We start from the raw sequence: 17,225 nt of genomic DNA on the forward strand, positions 1-17,225 counted from the left end.
ATCGAGAAAGCCAAACGTTCTTCCCAGATATTAAAGGGAAGTTTCGTCTCTGATTACAGAGGACGCCATCGTTTGGACAACCATTTTGTCACCCCTGCCGGTAAACTAAACAAATGCTACCAATCTCCTACTCATCCGCAGTTGGCATTGTAGTTAACTGTAACTTCGGTGTTTACGCTTACTAACGACCAGGAGCTCGGTTGATATTGATACAGCTTGTGTGCCAACTAATTACAAGCGGTTCGGTGTTTGTTCTCTCGCACCTTAACAACAGCCAGAAGTAGAAGAGGATATATTGGTATGGGCTTGATATTTTGTCTGGATTGCGATGGTTCGCATAGACGGAAAGGTAATGATAAACTTTTTTATCGGGATGTCGTTCATTAAAAATCCTCGCAGCAACCCTAACCACAGTCATTGTTCTGGGAATAATTTTTCAACATTACTTTTCTCTCCTCCAACGTGTAAACCATTATGTAATTTTTATTGTGTACTGACAAAACGTACCTCTAATAATAATTCTGCAATACAGAATACTGAAACGAATTTTTCTATAATCAATAAACTCTTTGCATATTGCCTACACCTGGCAGTGCAGATTCGGATAGGCATGAAGAGAAAAAAGGCATTTAACACTTTAAAATCACCTTATTGTTTGTTTTTACTTCGTCTTCGAACAAGAAATAATCACGCTTTTATCGCTGCAAGCAATCTTATGGTGAGAAATTTGAGAATTCGTGGTAAATTTTTACTAATACTATTTGTTGAAAATATTTTTCTTTCTATAGAAATTTTGCAATCAATTAGAACATATCTCTGTTTCGTCGTATTTTTATCGTTACCATAATTCCATAAAAAACACCCTGTAACTTTTTGATTATTCACTTTATAGAACGAAAACTGCAGGTGCAAATTTGGATCCATGCATACATTTGTGCTACAAAACTGCCCACTTTTTATAAAAGGATTAGTTTTATAAGGATAACGATTAATTGCTGGCTGCTTAAAATTAAAATGAACTAGATTGGCACGCTTTTTTGGGAAATATGAGAATCAACCTTTATTTAGAAGTTTATGCTACACCAAAGGTTGGTTTTCAAGCTGTACTAGGTTGAAAGTTGAACATCCACACAGGTACTTCTTAAGGGATTTCTTATGAAAAAACTATTGGGTATAAAACTTTGCTTCCGCCGTTTTGAAATAGATGGATGTAGCGGTAAGTAGTAGTCGAATTAAATAAATACAATAAGCTAAGGTATTCGTTAACATAATGCCATCGAAATATTAGTCGATTTTTGTCTGCATCATGAAGTAATTCTCTATTAAACATATCAGCTTAAGAGCCAGCCGAATTCTCGTCATTTGCAGAAGGTTTTAATTTTCAGCTTTAATATGAAGAAATCTGCGGCTGAGGCTCATCGAATGCCCTCCAAAACTCATGGTGAGTATTAGTGGAAGAAGGTGCCAAGAGTGGTTTCCCTAGTTCAAGAACGGTGATTTTGACGTCGAAGACCAGCATAGCTGTGGAAGAGAGAAGGTTTTCGAAGATGCAGAATTGTTGGCATTACTTGATCAAGACTCATGTCAAACGCATCAAGAATTGTAAGGATCATTGGACGTGACGCAACAAGTCATTTCAAAATGCCCGAAAGTCATGGGAATGATTCAGAAACAAGGAAATTGGGTGCCGTACGAGTTGAAGCTGAGATATGTAGAACGGCGTTTATTCGCTTGTGTACAGCTGCTTTCAAGGCGAATACGGAAAGGATTTCTGCATCGCATTGTGACTAGACACAAAAAATGGATTCATTATCATAATCTCAAGCGCAGAAAATCATGGCGATATCCCGGCCATGCATCCACGTCGGCGGCCAAACCGAATATTCAGGGTTTCAAGGCATGCTCAGTATTTGGTGGGACCATCTTGACGTAGTGTATTATGAGTTATTAAAATCGACTGAAATAATAACAGGTGATCGTTAATGCGTTTGAGCCAAGCATTGAAAAAAAACGGCCGCAATACAACGAGAGACGTTTCCATAGAAATTACTTCCCAAAAGTCCAATTTCATTGGTCTACCAAGCGAGGAGTGGGCAAATTTCCGTGTGGAATAATATTTCTCACAGTATGAGCAATACAGATTTGAAATTGAGTAAGCTATGAAGAATACACTATTTTCCTTAGCAGTTGTAAAAAAAAGATTTTGAAATTTTCACCTTTAACAGGAATAAATACTTCAGTGAAATTCAGCTGTGTTTGTTTCAAGCAATCTATCTCGCTAGTAGAGGAGGAAAAGGGTGAATGAATTAATGCAGAGTTAAATTCGAGTCTTCGCCCTTTGTTGTCAAAGTTTCAGTGTGAAATATAAAGATTTGAGAAAAATATCTCCAATACAGATCTTCAAAGTTGAGCATACAGAAAACAACTTTTTTTCAGCAAGAATATACTACTCCTTCCAATTGACTTCCTTGCGAGACTAAAATGTTCTGAACATTTACGTCGAAACATCAAGTTCGGTAAAAAATGAATGAAGTTTTTCTCCATTTGCTGAATCATTTCTCAGATACCTTTGCACCTGGGCCTTTAATTGTTCCTAGTTTTAGTTAGACATCTGGGAGATATGGTTAATGACCTTATATTTTGAACTTAATGGCTGAAGTGTTCAAGAAACCTCCATATATTCCAAAACCAGTACTAGAAGAATCTAATCCTTTGACATTTTCTCAGTATAGGAACATTTATCATCTCCAAAGGCTATAAATTCGAAAAATGCTCCTGCACTAGTCGTATATCTCGGTGTGGATTCAGTGATCCAACATAAACACATAAAAATATGATTAGGTTTCCAGAAGCAACATATATCAAATTCTCCCTAACAATTGAACCATACATCTCGAGAACCGTTTTCCGAGGAAAGAATCTAGACCGAATTCCTGATCGTTTCATATTTCGCTCTCGAATAAACGACCAATAATGACAAGGAAAAACCGAAAACCAGGGCTGCCAACATAAATCACGGAAAACAATAAATCCGTTTGAAGAATATAAGGAACAATAGAAGACAAGCGTAATCGCTCATGCTAGAGACAGCGAAATAGTGCACGGTCTTCAGGATACTGGGAGGTGGGAGTTCTGGATGAAATATGGACAAATGAATTTTCGCAAGGATGAACGTTATTAAGGTGGCTCTGAGCCTCAATCCTTTATTGCTGGGGTTCGCGTTTTACTTCGAATATGTTCCTCTGTTTATTCATTAATCTAGTTGGCAGTTGGGAGTATACAAGTAGAAGGAGTTCCTAACACGGACAACATAATGTTCAAAGAACAAAACTTGACCTTGACATTGAGTGGAGCAGAAAGGGAAATAACTTGAATCGATGAAAATCTGGACATGACAAGAACCTAATGGACATGGAAATGAACAATCATATATGTATTAATGAAAACCGAAGAAAGAAGATGTTTTTTTGAACCGATAGAAAAAGAATAAGAAACCACTTGGGCACATCTTCAGGAGCAACTATTTCTTTCTGAACGTCTTTAAAGTACAATTTTTTTCTTCAGTATTCTGCTTGAATTCTCCCGGTTGAATCTGTTGTTAACTAGTGAGGGAATATTAGGTAATTTTTTACGTTATTCTTCTTGCATTTTTTCTGGTTCACGTGATGCAGCTAATATGGAATTTTTACGTGAGAACATCCACCCTTCAATCTTGTTCGAGGAAAGGGAATGAGAGCTAAAAAAGTGGAGCATCTAGGATTATAGTGATCCATTTGTGGAATCAGATCACTAGCGTCATATTGAAACCAAAATACATGAAACTACAAAATACTTATAACCAAAATAAAAATCATCTTGATTAACTGAAGGTCACAATATCAAAACTATTGACAGATTATTAATATTTGACACAAATTTTGAAGATTATTAATCCTTCTGATCGTCGCCATTTTGCTTAGGAGCTGAGCGACTCCTAGACCTTGTTCTGATTCTCGAACGCTTGTCATTAGTCGGAGAACGACTACGGCTCCTTGGGAATCTAAAGATGACTTCTCTGAAACCAATGATACCAGCGACGAAGAAGAGCATCTGGAAGTGGGATAGTTAGATGAAAAAAAAACCAAAATTGAAACCGAAATCGAAAGTTCTAAAGTGAGAATTTGATCATATTATATTTTCAGTCATTCATCTTGAGTGGGAAGTTTCGACAAAAATAAAAAATCGGTTCTCGCATATTGGCCTGCACTATGAACACATATGAATTCATCATAAAAGAGATGCTAATAATAGAGGCAGATATTGTTAAATCACAGACTCAGAAATTAGGCCATCATTGATCTCCCATACAGGCTGTTTCCTAAAAGGAAAATGAAAAATTTCTTGGATATTTTTGAGAAGAGAAGTCCTATAAACATGGGCTCGAAAACGCTTTGTTTACTAGATACAGGTTTTTTTTTGTGGTCCTACTGTTTTGTGATGATCATATCCGGGAACAAAGAAGCAGGTACTGTTCTAAAAAAAATAACTCCCCATAGATTTGCATTCAAAATTAGCATATCACATAATGAAAACTTCAAGTTTGAATATCTTTGCCTAATTCAAGTTGAATATCTCATGAAGGGAAGGTTCTATCAGAAAAAACTTGAAAAAACACAAACTTCAACACTCTGTATCTCGAAAACTAATCGTTTGCGGGCCCGTGATCATAGAACTTATTTTCTTAAATGATCCGAAGGACCTTAATTTTTTTACTTTTACAGGGACAACCCTGTACATATCAGGATAACACCGAACTAGCAGATTGAATACATCTAAAGGGCTACTGGCTAATCTCGAATCTAAATTTTTTGGTTGGCTAAAGAAATTATGATTTTTGATAAAGCAACTCAAAATTAAAAAAAAGCCAGAGATAAATTAAAGACTTTTATGTATGTAATAAATGATAAAAATATCCTGTGCATATTCCAGAATTCAGGCGACTCGAGTAGATGAAGGGTTATGATAACAAATCTCAAATCTGGTCAAAATCGCCCTAGTAGCAGGTCAGATATTTGAGTCCCAAAAAGTTCATATATGAGAGATACGGGAGTCGAAAAAAATGGGTAGTTTGATTTTCGAACTAGAAAACATCAATCGATAAACCAAATTTTAGATTCATACAGCAGAATACTCATTAGCTCCATGAAAATGTGTGATGTGATCATAATGCGTTATACATATTTATTTTGCTGTGTAGCGACAATTATGTTATGGTAATTTCATTGGGATTGACGCATATAGTTTCCAATTAATTGTTTCATGAAACATGGGTACAATAAATCGACTGACTTCAAATAGATTAGGAAATTAGTTGTTGCTCTGTGATAACAAACTATGTTTGATTTACAGTTTTATATTCTAATTCTATTCTAATAAAATATGGGTAAGGTATGCAATAGAATAATTGATGAATGACACACAATCTACATCAACCTCTGAATATCAGTATAAAATCAGCCTAGGGGCTAATTTCTGGTGGATCTCTCATTCGTCGATCTCAAACGAATCATAAAAATGAATAGTAGTAATTTTCAAATTTGAATGAATATTCTACCAGCTCTCTTGAATTTTTTTCTGATGTCCTATCATATATCACAACGTCTCACAATCATATTGCGTTTCTTACGTATTAACTTACATCTATTGAAGAAATCTCTATATTACTCCTGGAGATTGAGCAGATGTGCACTTCAGGGTATTGAAATACATAGAGATGCCTTTTTCATTTTTTTTCAAAGTCGAAATTTTGAGCTCATTTTGTTATTACGAAATGTTAGCCTAGTTTTCGCATAACAAAAGCTTAGTTTGGATATCTTCCTTCATTTCCGGACGCTGACAGAGTCGGTCGTTTATCAGCTAAGGCAAGCTGTTCTTCATTTACTGTCAGAATCGTAAGCTTCACAACAAATGCACACTTCTCCTCATTCTGCTTGTTCCGAATCAAAATAACAAAGTTAGAGAATATTTGGCTCCACAAAATCTGTAGATACTTTTATGAAGACAGGGCACCTCTATTAATTTTATTTCTCTAATTTTTGCATCTTCAAGCTCTCTAATAGGATATTTTAGGTCAGTCCTCCGTTTCCACCTTTAGAGTGCTTTCTTCCTAATCCTTGCTTTCTCAATCAACAATAGGAAATGTCCCTTCAGGCGGAAAAATAATATTCCACCATATAGCAACGTCGACTGCAAGTTTCTCATTACAGCAATCGTTGTTCTGCTCATTCAAACACTAGAAAGGTCTATACAGGCTGTTTCATTCATATTCAATAGGCGAATAGAGATTATTTCTTTCTGGGGTCATAACAAGCGAACCACCCTGTATATTCTCTTCATATTTGGTACACATGTTTCCCTTTAGATGCTCAAATTAATCACACGATAATCACAAGGAATATTCAGGTTCGGATAAAAAAAATATGTGTACGGAATGGCTGTAACCTTGAAACTATATCCTGTTCATCCGAATTTAGAAAATTCATATGCATACTTGGAAAGAGCATAAAACTGAAACGTGCACAGAAATTTTGAGAACTTGAACATCGAATAGTGTTTATGAGTGAAACTATTAAGTTCATAATTATGTATTCAAATTACTAAATTATTTTCGAATACATTGGTTTCACAATAGCCTATTATCCAGGTACTTTCTTGTGATTAAGGAAAAACATTAACGTAGATATCTGATTCGAAATTGATAATTCTTGAATATTGTTTATTGCTTTAGTGGAAATATTCAGTAGATTTAAGTCAATCTTATCTTTTACCATTTGTCATTGTTTTTTGCCTACCATATTGTTTAGGAACGTTATCTAGTGTTTGTTTTTATACGTTAACTGGCTGTACATGTTGGGATATTGTATGATATTTGGTTGAAACATATTCAATTTGAAAATAAAATATAATTTGTTTTGTTAATATTTGTATCACTGCTACCTACTTAGTATTTAAATTGAATTCATTGTTTGGGGGAGAAATTGTTTCGGTTTACTAATCATTCATTATTTGATTTACGTTCATTATTAATTTTATTGTGGTAATTAGAAGATGTGGGATGGCTAGAAATTTCAAGTTGTGTCATTTGAATATCCGTTCACTTTTGGCTCATTTTGATGATTTCAGAACATTAATAGATGATTTCGATGTCGTGGGTGTTTCTGAGACGTGGTTGGGTGATGGGGTTGATGCGGAGGCCATAACCATCGATGGTTTCACTTTTTATAGACAAGATCGACAAACCAGAGGCGGAGGTGTCGGAATTTATGTATCAAATAAAATCAAATCCATATCATTAATTTCAAGTAGTATTAACAACCATTGCGAACAGATTTGGATCCGGATAAAGATAAAAAATACCTCCTTTGCGGTCGGTTGCGTCTATCGTCCCCCTAAGGGTAGTCTACCTTCTTTCATTGAGTCTCTTGACGATTCCTTGTCCTTAATTTTTCCCACTGTAGATGAGTTGATTTGTTTTGGGGATGTTAACATCGACTTGCTCTCAAACGGGATCTTGGTTAATTCTTTGGAGGCCTATGGTCTCGAACAGTTGATAAATGAACCGACAAGAATATGCGGACGCTCCATGACATTGTTGGATCCAATTTTTATTACTAACCCTGAATACGTATTAAGTTCTGGTGTCATGGATGCAAGCAATGTGTCTGATCATAATTTAGTTCATTGTGAACTCAGCTTTAGATCGTCAGTCACGGAGCCTAAAATACACTATTATAGAGATTTCAAAAACTTCGATGTTACCTTGTTTCAACAAGACTTAGTACAAGAATCGTTCAATGATATATTCGCTATAAATAATATCGATGAAAAAGTTGATTTTTTCTCCGGTTTGATTCGGTCCGTGTTCGAGAGGCATGCTCCTTTGAAAGCGTCTCGTGTGACGAAAAAACATGCACCGTGGTTGACCTTTCCCGTCAAAATGATGATGAGGGAGAGAGATTCAGCTCTAGCAAAATTTAAAAGATCCAAAACGCCTGATGATTGGGATTGTTACAAGAAAATACGAAATTTCACTCTGTCGTCTATAAGACGAGAAAAAAAAGCTTATTACGATGGTATATTTCGGGCACGAGATTCTAGATTGTTGTGGAATAGTTTGAGGAGGATAAGTCCCCAAAAAAGTAATGTGCGTTTGCCGACCAACCTGGAGCGACCGGAGCTGGCTAATGATTATTTCAGTTCCGTTTTTGTTGATAAGCCAGTTGATGACAATCTCTTAAATTTTTACGCTACAGAAAAATTTCCTAACTTAACAAGTCCTGAAACTTCTTTTAAGTTTCGATTTATTACTGTCGATGAGGTCGGAAAGATAATTTCGAGCATAAAATCAAATGCTGTTGGTTTGGATGGTATAACGATCAACATGCTTAAATACTGTGGTTCTTCACTTGATAAATATATAACCCATATAGTTAATTGTTGCATTGAAAAGAATTATTTTCCACAATCATGGAAGGTTGCGGTGATAAGGCCGTTAAGTAAAATCAATGACCCCAAGCAGTTTTCAGACCTCAGACCTATTAGCATTTTGCCCGCGATGTCAAAAATACTTGAGAGGGCAATCCATCGACAGATAACATCATATGTCACTGACAACAATATTATTCCCAATTGTCAGGCAGGTTACAGGGCTGGACATAGTACTTCATCTGCGTTGGTGAAGGTGGCTGATGACATCGCCAGGAATTTTGATGACGGAAATGTAACAGCTTTAATAACCTTAGATTTTTCAAAGGCATTCGATACCATCAATCACACATTACTTTGTCACAAGCTAAAATATTATGGGTTCTCTGAAGATGCACTTTCTTTCATCTTCTCTTATCTGAAGAACCGTTCTCAAAAGGTACAAATTAACAATATTTTGTCTTCTTCGCGTTATGTTATCTCTGGTGTACCCCAGGGATCCGTTCTGGGACCTCTACTTTTTATTATATATTCAAGTGATATCCTAACATCAATTAAATATTGTAAGTGTCAGGCCTTTGCTGATGACACTCAGATATATTGTGACTTGAATGCGAGTAACTTTTTTCAAGCTCAGGATGGTGTAAATAGTGACCTCGAAACGGTAAATAGATTGGCTGGGAAACACAATTTGAAGTTAAATGAGAGTAAATGTCAGGTGATTTTATTCGGAAATAGGAGCTTGAGGGAGAATCTTTCACAGAGACTTCAGGTGAAGATTGATCGTTCAGTCTTGCCCATCGTTGATACCATCAAGAATTTGGGTATAACGTTTGATTCTGACTTGAAATTCACTTTTCATGTAAATACCCTGCTCAAGAAATCATTCTGTATTCTCAAGATGATATACTCGCACAGACATTGCCTTAACTCTTCTATTCGTAGGATTCTTGGTGAATCATTGGTTTTATCTTTATTCAATTACGGGGATGTTGTTTATGGAAATTATTTGACGAAATTTGAACAGCACCGTATTCAGAAAGTACAGAATTTTTGTTGTCGTTTCGTTTTCTCTCTTAGAAAGTTTGATCATGTTTCGCACAAAATAAGAGAGCTGGGTTGGCTTCCAATGCATATTCGAAGAAAATATAATTTTTGCTATTTTCTATACAAAATAATGAAGTACAAAATTCCCGTGGAACTCTATAGTAGACTTGTTCCTAGGTCGGCTGTCCATTCGGTCGCGGTAAGGGGTAGAAATCACTTGAGCATCCCTCGTCACTCCAGTGCTATGTTTCAGAAATCATTCACCTACCAGGCCGCTAAGATGTTCAATACATTTCTCATTGATTACTTACATATCTCCGAATTTCGGATGAAGCGTGTTCTGAGAGCTAGACTTCTCGAATTATCGGGTTAGTATTTAATATGGACTCTTTTATTTTATCTGTCCTGTTATACCCTTTTTATCATATTGGGTATGTTGTTTTGATTTTTGTTTCATGAAACCTATTGACATGTTTTCTTTCTTTTCTTCTCCTCTCTAGAGTAAAAAACGCTATTGTAATATTTGTATGTATCGTGCTGCACAGGTTAAGTGTAAGAATAGCCTGAGGCTAAACTTCGCCTGTGTTGTACTGAAAAAGAAAAATAAAGACGTTTATTATTATTATTATTATTATTAATTTTTTCTAGTTTGAACAATTCTTTAAATTATAGACACCATAATGCTTTTATTTTGACCCTCATTCACAGCATTCCAATATGGCTGTTTTCATGATGTTCGTTACATTTTACAGTTAGGAGTTGTCCATGTCTTTGCATGTTGGCAATTAAAAACTGTTCTGTTATTTGTCACTCTTCGGTCATGAAATTTTTTTTGCAGTTTATCTATTTCCATCACAAAAACCATAAATAAACATTATATCAGCATATTCCTCATTTGAAAATTAAGTAGGTATTTTTTAAATACAATGCATGGAGTACTCATAATAAACAACAATGTTGCATTGTTGCATATGATCTGAATTATTTTGAATAACAATGGTATTTTTTCATGAATACCTAGATTTAAGTTATATTTGTTCAAGAAGTGATGAAAATAATCCAATCCAAATTCAATAATTTAACTCTTATTATTCAACTCGCATTTAGGCAATATAAATTTAGGATTATGTATACAAAGCCTTGAATTCTTTCTTCATTACAAGTAGGTAAGTACCTGGAAAACAAAAAATGGATGGGGAATGAAGTGAAACCAATGTATTCAAAAATTATCTTGAATTTTCAAATAATTATGGATTTATTAGTTTTAATTATTCGAATTCATTTTTTTGAATCGAAGTTTCATGTCGAATGTCACTTTTAAGTTAAAAATTTATGCAGTAAAAGTGTCTACGCAGAAATGTAAACCAATCCTGTGTTCTTCTCAAATATGCATATAGAAATTCTGGTTAATTCCGGTTTTTGGTTATCCCGGACCTAAATGTGTTTTGTGGTCATTGAGTAATTAAATTGAGGAAAAAAAAATATATGTGTGCCAAATGTTAATAAAATATACAGTGTGGTTCGCTTGTTCAGATCCCAGGAAGAAATGACAAAAATTCATAAAACACTCTGTATCTCGGTAACAAAGACAGTCAGAGCCACAGAATGTGGTAGATCTGGGTTCCCCAATGAAGCACCCTATATAATTCATCATCCATAAAATCAAAAATCTAATCAACAATTAGCAACCTATTATATTTCAGCCCTTATGGTCCCTGTTCAGGACTGTGAGAAAGGTTCGTGAAAATAAATTCCCCCTGAAAAAAAAAAGACCTCAAACAACATTTATCGGACCAGGACACTGAGAGATGTCGCCGTCCCAAGTGGGGAACAAAATCGATAAAAGGGAGACGAAGCAGAAAAGTGCTTTATAGTCTAATAACCCAGGACAAAGGCATACTAGAAAGAGCTTCTTGTATGTTGTAAAGAGAAGTAGCAAATCATTACATTTCAAGAAGTGGAATAAGACTGCTGATATCTCTCTTTAATGGTCACTGCACAATATCTCTTTCAGAAATTCAACAGCGAAAGTTTAATGTTCCCCTAGAGGTTATGTAAATCGACAGTGGCAGTATCATTTAAGCGAAAGTAGAGTATTGGCAGAAACAGAACATGCATTGATGGGAGGTGAAGGAATAAAACCAACAGAAATCAGATGCAGGACTCTCTGGGAAACAAACGGCTTCGCTTAAGGGGTAGATTTTATGGAAAATCAGCACAAAAGTCCAGAGGATATACATTTGAGACTCTCCCACCTATAATAGAATCGAATAAATATTTATGTGGAAGAACGGAGAAGACGTATAGAGGTTTATCGTAAATTAAAGCTTCATTTGATAGATACATTTCATATCGTAAGATTTTTAGCTTAATTGTTATTAAACTAATTCATTTCTGGTATTCTCAATAACATCTATTTGTATCCAAAGATCTATTCGTTTCTACAAGAGTTCATTGAGCTTAAATTTTACTGACTTACTCTTGAGTTCTGCCTTTGTTGAATAGTCTTGTAGAATTATATATCCGAGGCAATACACTCATTGAAATGTAGCTAAAAATGAATCTTATCACGATACGTATAGTTATTACAGTTAATACATAAAACAACATTAAGAACTCTTACTGGATTATAATTTTTTTTTTTTGCAAAATTCATTTCAGTGAGAAAAATAAATTTTATTTCAAATTGCGACAACAATGGAAGTACCCTAACTCGAGAACATTAAATGCAAAATACACAGCGTAATTTTTATATTCATCAACATGATTTCTCTTTATCCCAGTTGATACCATGGGAGGACATAATGAAATATTTCTGTTGGATAAAAACTTAATAGTGCTCTGCCTCAAGTAGCGATGGGACACAATTGCAATGTATACATAGGGCACAAGCTTCTGGAAGTCCTCATAGGAGCCTTGAAGTGTTGGGATAGAAGACATTTACAATGATATTGCGTATAACCTCTTCAAGTGAAACACTGAGCAAATGAATGAAATTTATTCAGTTATAGTTATTCTCACTATAGTAACATTTTTTCAATTTCCACCGCAAACATATTGAATTTCTCACAATATTCGGGATCGACCTCTTTCAAATGCAACTTTTTATACCAAAACTTCTGGGCACAATGGAATTCACAAGTGTTTTTGAAAACTTGACCTGACGAGGAGCACACAGACCTTTCGTTCGGTTTATTTTCACAATAACACTCATGCTTGCATTTTTCGTATTCCGGTATGAAGGATGAATTTTCTAGCTTCTTAGCAGGCACAAATGTGATATCGAGTTCTGGATAAGCCTTCTGTTCACATTCTGCTGAAAATCTGTTGACGTATGTCTTCTTGTTGGATCCACATACTGGAGCAATTTTCAGAGGTACTGGACACATCTCTGTGCAGAAGTATCTTGGCTTTTCGGTGAATGTGTTATTGTAGATGTTAAAACAATCATATTCACAACGATTTTTGTAAACTCTCCCATCTGAAGCGCATATTGGATGTAATTCTTGCGTACAATTACAAGATTCGTTAGCGAAGACGAACTCGAAAACCGATAAACAGAGATACAGAAAGATGAACATTTTGCTTATAAACGGAATAAGTTCTAGTAGATTTTTCTGTGCAAAAAGTAGGATCATATGAATGCAGGACGAGGCTAAAATCTACTAATAATGTCCATTGGATAAAGTAGTAATACTTTAGATTTTATTGTTGTTACATCAAAAATTCAATTTGCAAAGTTTCAATTAAATTTTTGTTTTATATATAAGCGCTTCGGAAATTGATTGATTTTTTTATTTGGTACTGAGGCGTTCGAATTTTATTGCATTTTATTGCTCTTGATAAGGAATTTCAGTATGATACTAAACTTCTACTATTTCTGCATAATAGACTCTATTCGAGATATCAGGTAACCAAAAACATTGGTGCTATTTTTCTTACACATATCGTCTTAAATCTCATTAGTTATTGATTGAAACAATATATAAGTTCACATTTATAATCTCGTAAATCAGAGTAGCGATAATAAGTTAATTTCTATTGTAAAACTGACATAGAACACAACAAACGTTCTACTGACAGAAATATTTCGCTTTAGTTACAATCGATCAAACATACCATGAAATGTGAGTCAATGACAATTATTAATGCATAAGCACTTTTTGTCGAATAAAGAGCCATTCTCTAGGGCCGCCATCTCTATATCTGAGATCGGTGACTGTGAAAATATATAAACCAATGCAACGAATCTTATTATGTTTTCATCGCAAATTCAATAGCAATTCCATTAGTGAAAGATGGACGTTTACCATAGAACTGGACCTATTCTGACGTTTGCTGTCAGTTCGAAAATATGAAAGGAACTGTGCCGGCCATGCTGGGTGATAAATCCTTTAGTTTCTTGTGTTGTCAGCTCCTCTATGGTTTCCCCAATTTGAATTTTTTATGAATGCACAGCTGACTTTCAGGTTCCTCGTGAATCTGAACCTTTTATTCATCATTATAATTATTATTAGAGAACACCGAAGGAATTAGCAGGATTGGTTTTGCTATTCAACAGGCCAGTTGAGAAGTGCCCGATCTACCGTAGTAAAACACTTTTTTTTTGGCGAAATTCGATTTTATTATTCAACATAGTTGCCTTTGAGGGCGAAACAGCGATTATAGCGATCTTTCAACATTTCGAAACCATTTTTGTACTACGATTTGTCTTTCGCTTCAAAAAAGGCCTCAGTTCTGGCGATAACTTCTTCATTGGCGCTAAATTCCTTTCCAGCGAGCATTCTTTTGAGGTCTGAGAACAGGAAAAAGTCGCTGGGGGCCAGATCTGGCGAATACGGTGGATACAGAAGCAATTCGAAGCCCGATTCATGCAATTTTGCAATTGTTTTCATTGATTTGTGACACGGCGCATTGTCTTGATGAAACAGCACCTTTTTTTCTTTAAATGGGGCCGTTTTTTAACGATTTCATCCTTCAAAAGGATTCAAAAACGCTATATAATAATCGCTGTTGATGATCTGGCCCTTTTGGAGGTAATCAATGAATACTATACCTTCCGCATTCCAGAATACTATGCCATAACCTTGCCAGCTGACTGTTGTTTTGCCTCGCTATTGGACTCCGGAGTGAAATGATGGAGCCATGTTTCATCCATTGTCACATATTGACGCAAAAATTCAGGTTTATTGCAATTAAACAGCTTCAAACACTACTCAGAATCATTAACACGTTATTGCTTTTGATCGATTGTGAGCTCGCTCGATTGTTTGTATCAATCAACCTTTATTGCTGCGATGATACTGAATGAAATCTTTACTGCAAAGACGTAGCATTTTAGGAGTAAATAATGTCTCTTCTATCAGAAGTTATCGTGTACGGCCGGCCTGACCGACAGAATCGAATTTGAAAACGAATTTGTCATCTATAATTCTAGCTTTATCATTTAATTCTGGTAATAGTCCATCGGTGGAGTTATTGACATACCAGGTGTTTCAAATTAAGTCGGCACCATTGCTAACTCCATTATTATTGATGCTACGATGTCGGTAAAAGGGGCAAACTAGTAGCATATTTAGTGGTCTTCTCGATGCAGAAAACAAACAAAAAATTGACAGTCGCGTTCTCATAATATTCCATAAAATTATATTTTTTTCAATGAAATACCCTATATTTTTTCATGCATTTTGATTCGTAATAACAGTCTCAACAACAAAGCTCATTTGACTTTTTTCGTAAAGGTAAAAATAAGACAGTTGTATTAATAGGAAACATTTATAACAAACTGATTTAATAAAGCGCTATAAAATATCGAGTAAATGCTCAAAAACACCGCCTTCTTGTTGAACACATATTTGGGCCCTTGTATTGACACTATTGATTCACAAAATGAATGCGGCTATCGGAATGGCTTTAAGATGGAAATTATCGTTTTGTCTATTAATATCAAATAGCTTAGTGGTGTCGATTGAGTGATGATCACGGGTTTCACGAGTTCACATCCCAGCGCACTTTTTTTTTCACTGTCTCATTTTGCTATCAGTAACAACATATTGTCATTCGTATAAGTACAAAAAATGGTTGTTTGGACAATCATGAGGTTTATTCGCCAAAACAAATACATTTTTTGTACTAGTGAAAGAAATAAATATTTCAAAATAAGTCGCTCATTTTCCACTTTAGGAAGAATCGAAATGCATAAGAAAATATAGGGTGTTCCATTGAAAAAAATATAATTTCATGAAATATTATGACAACGCGACTGTCAAATATTTCTTTTCGGCATCGAGAAGACTACTAAAAATTTTACTAGTTTGCCCATTTAACCGACATCGTTGCATCAATAATAACGGAGTTAGCAATGGTGCCAACTTAATTTGAAACACCCTGTATAGTGGAGAAGACAATTTACTTATTTATACCTTCATCATTCAAGACCGTTCTCAGATCAAAATCCGAAAATTTCAGTCATTGTGACGAAATAATAAAACAATTTGTTCAGTGAACAAATGCTGAAAAAATAAAACCGACTAAAAATGAAAAACCCCCACAACAAAGAAACTTCATTGTCACATTCGTAAAATTGTGGCGGTCTTTCTTCTCTCCAGCGCGCCAATCTTCGTTAATAGCTCCAGAACCGGAAGGGCTTCCCTGTGTTTCCGTTCCCTTGACGTTTGAGGAGTTTCCTGCATTCGAGAACATTTCGCCTCGCCAACAGCTCCGACCCTTTGTGCGCATGATCCTCTGTGCCCACAACTTCGAAGGAAATGATTGCGTGCCCCTTTCGATTGAAAGAATAAATAATTAGGGTAGACCGGTGCTAAATTAGAGGGTGCTGTTATGTTGAAATGCATGGTTAGGCTGTTTGTGATTCCATTCGATTCAAAGTGTTTTTACATGTAAGATACGGATCTTTACTACTCAATCTATTTGTATTAGAACGTTGTGTTTGGTTCTTTGGCATTGTTAACGTTAACTGGAATTTAATGGAGAAATCTAGTTGGTTTTTCTCGATCTATAAATCTTAATTTTATTAAGTGAATGACACGTGATTCAAATGGAATTCGAGACAATTTAATGATGGCCATTTACCGCAAATCACAAAAAAAAAATACTGTGAAGCAAACCTAAGCTTTTGCAAGCTCGGTCAAATTCGTATTGATGCACGAGCTTGAGCTGTATTTTATAGGCGAATAAGTCAAATCCCTAGGGTAAATTTTCCACGTAGTCGGGGAACAAAAGCCAACAAGTTGAAAACAGCGACGTACCGACATTTCACGCGACAACAGCGATATTCTCTTTAGTACGCACATTTTTTATCATTTTGGTGATTTTGAATCGAGAAGAGTAAAATTAGAGCTAAAACGATCAATAACTGCACGAATTACTTGCTCGCAAGGCTGAAGTGCTCTATGAACTTCGCGATCAGATTTATTTTTTCAAAGTAAATTTTCACAATTTGAAAGCATTGTTCTGGCGTCGAAGAAATCATGATGAATACGCTCTATTAGTGAAGACGTCACACATCGCCATTTTAGTTCTCCTGTCAGTGTTCGGAATCCAAACAAACAAATTGTCATTCAAATTTGTACGTTGTCGTTGAAGAAATTGGCTTATTTTAATAAATAAGTTCATTTGAGCAACGATTTTACTTTTAATCGATAGACAGAAGGCACGAGATTAATGCCAGTAAGTTCGAAGTTCAACTAATAAAC

General features: G+C 35.3%; 2 protein-coding genes across 2 annotated transcripts in view; one reads left to right on the plus strand and one right to left on the minus strand.

Annotated features, from left to right (window-relative positions):
* LOC123674023 (tyrosine-protein phosphatase Lar) overlaps positions 1-17,225 on the plus strand; it is a 570,788-nt gene that overhangs the window by 25,214 nt on the left and 528,349 nt on the right. The window lies entirely within an intron of this gene.
* Positions 12,522-13,211, minus strand: LOC123674027 (serine protease inhibitor dipetalogastin). The gene has a single exon (XM_045608837.1). The coding sequence runs from the start codon at positions 13,146-13,148 to the stop codon at positions 12,531-12,533; it is 618 nt and encodes a 205-aa protein (XP_045464793.1). The 5' UTR covers positions 13,149-13,211; the 3' UTR covers positions 12,522-12,530.

The sequence above is a fragment of the Harmonia axyridis genome, chromosome 2 (genome assembly GCF_914767665.1).
Source record: "Harmonia axyridis chromosome 2, icHarAxyr1.1, whole genome shotgun sequence".
Classification (NCBI taxonomy): Eukaryota; Metazoa; Arthropoda; class Insecta; order Coleoptera; family Coccinellidae; genus Harmonia; species Harmonia axyridis.